The sequence below is a fragment of the Colobus angolensis genome, unplaced genomic scaffold, assembly GCF_000951035.1.
Source record: "Colobus angolensis palliatus isolate OR3802 unplaced genomic scaffold, Cang.pa_1.0 Scaffold37, whole genome shotgun sequence".
NCBI classification, from domain to species: domain Eukaryota; kingdom Metazoa; phylum Chordata; class Mammalia; order Primates; family Cercopithecidae; genus Colobus; species Colobus angolensis.
Window position 1 is genome coordinate 1,604,622 of NW_012117043.1, and position 8,282 is coordinate 1,612,903.

Consider the following 8,282-nt stretch of genomic DNA (forward strand, 5'->3'; position numbering starts at 1 on the left):
ATATATAAACTTATCAATATAATGTACATTCCAAATAATTTTCCACCCATTCAACCATGAGTTAGATTTTTTCTTCCTGAAACATGCTTTTAGTGAGTCTTCCCCACTAAATAAAGCTGAGAAAAATGTGGGCATCATCTACATTTTTAGAACCTCAGAAAAGGAATTCCCTCACCTAAGGTAGGCTAAAAAGTCATCTAAAAACAATGATTTCTATGGCCTGTCTGTAGAAAAGGTTACATTTAAGTCATTGTAACTGTAACAAGGTTTGAATACTTGTCACTTCAAAAGGAATAAAAGAGCCTAGTAAACAACTGTAATAAATTGAGTATTTGAGAAAGATGAACATTATGTTATGGCAGAAAGAAATCTGTGATCAGTTTTTAAACACATAGCAAGCAAATCTTTTACAATTAACAAGCAAAGGATAATCTCTAAAAGAAAACAAAAGAGCAAATTTCTCCAATTACACATTTTAGGATTAGTTATAAGAGTACAGCAAGAAAGCATATTTTTATAAATTTTAAAATGACTAATGATTGATTTCACAACTAATTAGCAAGAAATAAAATTTCAAATTAAAAACAAATTTGGAGCATCTGAAATATGCAGTTCTAGGATTCAGGAGCATATAGAAGTACAGTGTTCAAGTCAATCTCTATTGTCCTAAGCCACAATACAAAAATTTGAGTTTTAGAAAGTTTTTATAGCATAGCTCATTAAGCAGGCAGCCACTTATCATACATAATGTTGTGCTTTTGAATAGCACCAACAAATCTAGCGGAATTTATAGAAGCAGCAAAAATCTAGGATCAGCACAAGAGTTACAAAGAATACCTACTAAAAGCACAACAACACATCTTGCCTCTCATGTTATCTTTCTTTTATTTTTTTTGTTTGAGACAGAGTCTCACTCTGTTGCCCAGGCTGGAGTGCTGTGGTGCGATCTCGGCTCACTGCAACCTCTGCCTCCTGAGTTCAAGAAGTTCTCATGCCTCACCCTCTCGAGTAGCTGGGTTTACAGGCACCTGCCACCACACCCGGCTAATTTTTGTATTTTTGGTAAAGATGGGGTTTCGCCATGTTGACCAGGTTGGTCTCAAACTCCTGACCTCTGGTGATCCACCAGCCTTGGCCTCCCAAAGTGCTGGGATTACAGGCATGAGCCACTGCACCTGGCCTCATGTTATCTTTCAAAGAGAATTGAAAAAGTTGTAATGGGTGCCATGGAAGCAAGGCTAATACTTCTAATGGAAAATTAAATCAAGAATGTTTCATAAAGGTTCTATCTCACTGTTCCTTTTTTAAAATATGGTTTCCTTCTTTTTTTCTTTATTTTTTTTAGAGACAAGCTCTTGTGCCGGGCGCGGTGGCTCAAGCTTGTAATCCCAGCACTTTGGGAGGCCGAGACGGGTGGATCACGAGGTCAGGAGATCAAGACCATCCTGGCTAACACAGTGAAACCCCGTCTCTACTAAAAAATACAAAAAACTAGCCGGGCGAGGTGGCGGGCGCCTGTAGTCCCAGCTACTCGGGAGGCTGAGGCAGGAGAATGGCATAAACCCGGGAGGCAGAGCTTGCAGTGAGCTGAGATCCGGCCACTGCACTCCAGCCTCGGTGACAGAGCGAGACTCCGTCTCCAAAAAAAAAAAAAAAAGAACTTTGAGACAAACTCTTGCTCTGTTGCCCAGGCTGGAGTATGGTGGCACAATCATAGCTCACCACAGCCTTGAACTCTTGGGCTTAAGAGATCTTCCCACGTCAGCCTCTTGAGTAGCTGAGACTATAGGGCACACCATTATGCCCAGCTAATTAAAAAAATTTTTTGTAGAGACAGGATCTTACTATGTTGCCCAGGCTGGTCTCAAACTCCTGGCTTCAAATGATCCTCCTCCCCAGCCTCCCAATCTATTGGGATTACAGATATCGGCCACCATGCCCGGCCTCACTGTTCTTTGATTTTGCTGTTTTCCCCAAAGACAAAGTTTGGTAGGCAGAGGCCAATGCTTTGCTACAATTATTACCAAACATTTTTGAAAGAATTCTTACCAAACAGGCTGAGGTGGGCGGATCATGAGGTCAGGAGATTGAGACCATCCTGGCTAATGGGGTGAAACCCCATCTCTACTAAAAATACAAAAAATTAGCCGGGCGTGGTGGCAGGTGCCTGTAGTCCCAGCTACTTGGGAGGCTGAGGTAAGAGAATGGTGTGAACCTGGGAGGCGGAGCTTGCAGTGAGCTGAAATCGTGCCACTGCACTCCAGCCTAGGCGAAAGAACAAGACTCCATCTCAAAAAAAAAAAAAAAAAAGAATCTTCATATATTATATGAATATAACCTTTAACAAAGATACAAAACTAACCCTGTTCAATTTCAAAGGAGACAGAGTACTTGTTTTGGTTGGGGTTTAGAGGTAGTTCTTGCATACTAAGTTATTTTAATTACAATAACATGCTGGTATTGTTAACATAGTCTCATAATTTGTGTAAATGGTTGCTCCTTCTTCTTCTTATTATTATTATTATTTGAGACAGAGTCTCACTCCATCACCCAGGCTATAGTGCAGTGGTGTGATCTTGGCTCACTGTAACCTCCACCTCCTGGGTTCAAGCGATTCTCTTGCCCCAGCCTCCCAAGTAGCTGAAATTACAGCACGACCACACCCAGCTAATTTTTGTATTTTTAGTAGAGACAGGGTTCATGTTGGCCAGGCTGGTCTTGAACTCCTGACCTCAAGTAATCTGCCTACCTCGGCCTCCCCAAATATGGGATTACAGGCATGAGCCACTGAGCCCAGTTTATTATTTCTTTACTGCTGAAGAATAATTTCAAATATTTGCAAAGCAAAAGCACAGAGCAAAGTCTTGCCCATCAATAAAGTTTAACCTTATAGAGAAATGAAAGGGGAACTTTTTGCATGTTCTACATTAAAAAGGGAACTAATTTATATGTCATTTTGATAGGCTTGATGTTTTTTCAAAGCAAATATAGCACTTTAATTTTCAAAAATATCCCTTTTGCTCTGTACTGTCTGTCTCTTATATAAAGGCTCTTTAGATAAAGCATGAGAAATGTATCATGTTTTGCCAAAAAACCAAACAACAACAAAACCTTAAAAAACCAAAAAAGATGATAGTATAAATGGAATTACTTTTTACAAATTTGAGTGGAGTTGAAAAGACCAGTCAATGACTGGTAGACTACTACTTAGTCTAGTAACAATTTACAACGGCTTATCTCAAAGAAATAAAGCACGTAAAATATATTTCTATTTATTTTCTTTGTAAGTAGAAAAGGAAACATTCTATCTCAGTTTGCTGTGGGGATTTTTGCTTCGACCCCTCATCTAGTCTTGCGCATGACCGTAGATCTAAGACCCGAAAAAATTAATTACTGAATCTGTAGGAAAGTTGATGGGAATGTGTATCAATACAGTGGCACCAGACTTTGAGCAACATAGTTTTCTTCTTTTGTTTTTTCAGGAAATGCATGGTATTCTTGCTGCATTCTTAAGTTACCTCTCGGGAAATGCTGAGGAAACATTCTCAGGCTCATCATACCCATATTCACCCAGATGTTAGACTGCTGTGTCCGAGTGGCAGGCTGCTGTCTCAGGAAGAGAAGATAGCGGGGAAATAATTCCAGCTCTGGGATGTCTGTCTTGCTGTTCTTGATCACCTATTGTTTTAAAAGATAAAAAGAGACCACTAAAAAAAGAAACAAAACTTGCCATTTTAATCTAACTTATGAGATTTATTTCTAAACCAAATGTCCAACAAGTTCACTAGCTACATTTCAGTAATTACCGAAACTCACACATTTAAGTTATATGGATCTGAATACTGTTAAATTCCTGCTCTGAAACCCATTTCCTAAGATTATAACTCCTTGTAGATATCTTCTCCCCTTTTATTTAAAAGCAAGTAACAACACTGAGGAAAAAAAACCCTTTAAGTATTATCTATAATTCTACTACCCTCACACTGTAAGTCTTTTCATTTTAACCTGTTTCATGTATATAAATGACTTTTTAAGACAAATTAATAAAAATTGAGTTACAAGTCAAAAACTATGGAAGTATTCATTAGCTATATAGTCATGCTGCCATCTAAAGTTTAGCAATTTACACTATTGCCAGTTATGTATAAGTATACTACTCTCATAAAACCTTATCACTGGACATCATTTAAAAACATCCACATTTGGTTAATATGAAGAGTATTATAAATTCCTTAAAATTTTATTTTTTGTATTAGTAGTGAGGACACAACTGTTCCGACATACAAATTTACTATGTTCTACTTGTGTAACCAGTCTGTTCATATATGTTTTGTCTATGATTTAAACAAAACATTTGGATGTAAAAAACTCAGATTTCACATGGTTGGAACAGGATTTTTAAATAGTTTTAACTTGCTTACAAGCCCACAGACACAGGAAAACATTTGATTATCAAAATAGTGTTGTAAGAGTAGTACATTATCAATTTCATATTCTAAAAGGATAGCAGGGTTAACACTGAAACTCTTTAAAACAGAAACTCTTACGAAGTCTTTTAAGTCTCAGGTGACCAGGTTTTATTTTCCTTTACTCTCGTAACCAATATCTTCTGCAACAGAACTTTTTTTTTTTAGTATCAAGAGGAAGCAATAAAGAATCAAATAAAAACAACACTACAGGCCAGGTGCAGTGGTTCATGCCTGTAATACCAGTACTTTGGGAGGCCAAGGCAGAAGGACTGCTTGAGACCAGGAGTTTGAGACCAGCCTGGGCAATACAGCAAGATTCTGTCTCTTAAAAAATTTAAAAATTAGCTGTTATGGTGGTGTGTGCCTGTAGTCTTAGCTACTGGGGAGGGTGAGGTGGGATGATTGTTCCAACCCTGCAGCTTCAGGTTATTTTTCATAAACATAATTATTAATAACTCAAAATCAACATCAAAATTACATTAGTCTGTTTTATAACAGAGTTTTACTCTTTTTAGAAGTTAAGGTACCATATCTCATCTATACAAAACCTTCCTGGCATAAGGAAGTTTTAACTTGGACATTATAAAGGGAAGAGTGTTTCTTTTTTTTTTTTTCTGAGATGGAGTCCTACTCTGTCACCCAGGCAGGAGTGCAATGGTACAGTCTTGGCTCACTATAACCTCTGCCTCCTGGGTTCAAACGATTCTCCTGCCTCAGCCTAACAAGTAGCTGGGAGTGCAGGCACGTGCCACCACACCAGCTAATTTTTGTATTTTTATTAGAGACGGGGTTTCACTATGTTGGCCAGGCTGGTCTCGAACTCCTGACCTTGTGATCCGCCCGCCTCAGTCTCCCAAAGTGCTGGGATTACAGGCAGAAGAGTGTTTCTTAATACACCAAAAAATCCCCACCAAAACATCTTGTTATAATTTACTGCATCAACAATGTAAAAAGTGAGTGTACAGAGTACCAAGTGCTGTTTACTGTATAAGCACAACAAACGGTGCTATATACTAATATTTTAATATAATATTCTGTTATCATATGTTGTGATCTTTTATATGCCCCTCTTTCAAAAACATAAACCACAAAAATCCACCAAAAGCTACAAGAAGAATCCAGTCCCTAATTAGATACCTGTGTGACAGCTGGGAATAGTAGTTTCAGAAATAACCGCTGCACCACTCCCTACATTCACTGAACTTTTTGGCACTGGCTCTTGGCCTGTCTTTCCCTCCAGCCTAAGTTTCGCATATCCTAGGTGATATCTACTTTTATGTGGATAACACATTCAACAGCCTCCTATTTCCTTGCCTTTATTTATGAATGAATGAATGAATTAATGAATGTGAAGGAACCTAACATTGTTCAGTTAGTCCAAACAGGTTCAGAACACTCTTCTACCAGAAGGTAAGAGCTAGTTTGTGGTTAGTGAGAGTCATATAGAAAAAGTAACAGAAGACCCCCATCTATGACTGCTCCTTATACAAGGCACTATTAGCTATACTTACTGGTCTAGGTAGGGCCAGGTTTGCTCCATACCAATGATAAAGTGCTCTCCACACAGGTTCTGGGACCATTTCATAATCTCTTCCATGAATCAGCTGTGGAGTTCGTTTTAATCGTCCTCCTTCTAGTGTTAATGATGTAGCCTGAGAAAGAATAGAATGACAATGTTGACTTTCAATATTACAAAGGTTTTTGGGTCTCAGCAATACCTAGATATAGGAAAACAAACTCATATATCACCACCCAGTTTCATGTTGCTGGACAAACTTAATTTTTTTTTTTTTTTTTTGGAGATGGAGTCTTGTTCTGTCGCCCAGGTTGGAGTGCAGTGGCATGATCTTGGCTCGCTGCAGCCTCCGCCTCTGGGGCTCCATCGATTATCTTGCCTCAGCCTCCCGAGTAGCTGGGATTACAGGCTATTACATGTCACCATACCCGGCTAATTTTTGTATTTTTAGTAGAGACAGGGTATCACCATGTTGGCCAGGCTGGTCTCCAACTCCTAACCTCAGGTGATCTGCCCGCCTCGGCCTCCCAAAGTGCTAGGATTACAGGCATGAGCCACTGCACCCAGCCAAAAAACTGAATTTTTAATGAGAGATTTTTATTTTTGACTTTCAAAATAAACTACGGAAGAAATGAAACTCAAAGCATATCACATGGAAAAATCACCAAAGTACTTGAAATAACCTCACAGATTTCTTTCAAACAATAAAAAATACTAGTTTGAAAAAAAAAATTCATAGTGTATGTGAAACAATACACTATGTGTACATAGTGTATGTACACAATACACTATTTTCAGAACAGCTGTCCTAAGTAAGAATAACAATACTACCAAGGGTCACTAAACTATTTCTATATAAGTTCTAAATCATAAATATTCTCACAGAAATGTACTATACAAAGAGATTTCCATCTATAATAGAGTAATTAAATGAACCTCCAATGTTTTGCTATGTGCTAAAACCTCTGAAATGAAATTTATTAATAGCTTGCAAGAGAATAATTTTAAGTTTAGATGTAAAATTACTTACCTTTACTGGTTCTTGAGTTACTAACGGCTGATTATCAATAGCCCCTGGTTTCTGAGGGTTAAGGTGCAACAAAATATTCCCATTGGCTCCCAGCAAACACTGGTTGTTATTGTCAGAAGTGTTATGTTGTCGCACAAAGCAAACATCTGCCCCTGGTGTGGCAGAATACAGAAAGCCTATGAAAAAAAAGAGGATGGAATCTCTTATTTTTAGTTGTTATACATAAACAGGCTTGAGGACATGAACTCAATGCCCATGTATTGTACTACTCTGTTGACATGTCCGTACAGATTCAGATTCTGGTAATTCTGTAGAAGACAGGAAATGTTATCCTTCTCTGGACAATACATAGCATGGTACTAAAAATAAGAGCTTTTAAAATTATTAGAGTATCTAATAATTCATAATGAGAATTATATGTCCTCCGATTGGAAGGGAAGAGCTGGCTAAGTAGCTGGGCTTTCATATAGCATCCTTTAATTATTTTCCTAAAACTAGAAAAATATTCCAAATGTTCTCGGTAGATAATGGTGATATGAAGTCACTAAATTAAAAAGAACTAAAACAAGAATTCCAACAAAAGAATACTGGGGGTAGATCCTATTTTATCTATGAACTCAATGTTCACGAGTTCTTTTGAAAGAAACACATTACCTTTACAATAGGAAAATATGCACAGAAAATGATTAAGCATGGTTTAGAGCTGTGAACCTCAGTGTGAATAGATCCTATTTTATCTATGAACTCAATGTTCACGAGTTCTTTTGAAAGAAACACATTACCTTTACAATAGGAAAATATGCACAGAAAATGATTAAGCATGGTTTAGAGCTGTGAACCTCAGTGTGAATAGATCCTATTTTATCTATGAACTCAATGTTCACGAGTTCTTTTGAAAGAAACACATTATCTTTACAATAGGAAAATAAGCACAGAAAATGATTAACCATGGCTTAGAGTTGTGAACCTCAGTGGTATTTTAAGGCATTTCAACTGTCAACTACATGCTAATCTTTGGTAAACATTCTAGCAGTCATTACTTTGTAACCTTCTGCCTGTGATATGCAGCCTTTGGGTGTCACAGGTTATATGGTAAGCACATACCAAACAAGATCTTTAGATGGGGTTAAGAAATAGGCCAGGCGCGGTGGCTCAAGCCTGTAATCCCAGCACTTTGGGAGGCTGAGACGGGCGGATCATGAGGTCAGGAGATTGAGACCAGCCTGGCTAACACGGTGAAACCCCGTCTCTACTAAAAAATACAAAA

The 8,282-nt window shown here is 38.0% G+C and overlaps 1 protein-coding gene across 1 annotated transcript in view; it reads right to left on the reverse strand.

The window, feature by feature from the left end:
• Nucleotides 1–8,282, reverse strand: part of USP32 (ubiquitin specific peptidase 32) — a 233,496-nt gene that overhangs the window by 37,380 nt on the left and 187,834 nt on the right. Inside the window, exons 14-16 of the mRNA XM_011953649.1 lie at nt 7,016–7,191; nt 5,981–6,121; nt 3,561–3,678 (exon numbers count right to left, since the gene is read on the reverse strand). Of these exons, the coding sequence (XP_011809039.1) occupies nt 3,561–3,678; nt 5,981–6,121; nt 7,016–7,191 (435 nt within the window). The remainder of the gene's footprint in view (nt 1–3,560; nt 3,679–5,980; nt 6,122–7,015; nt 7,192–8,282) is intronic.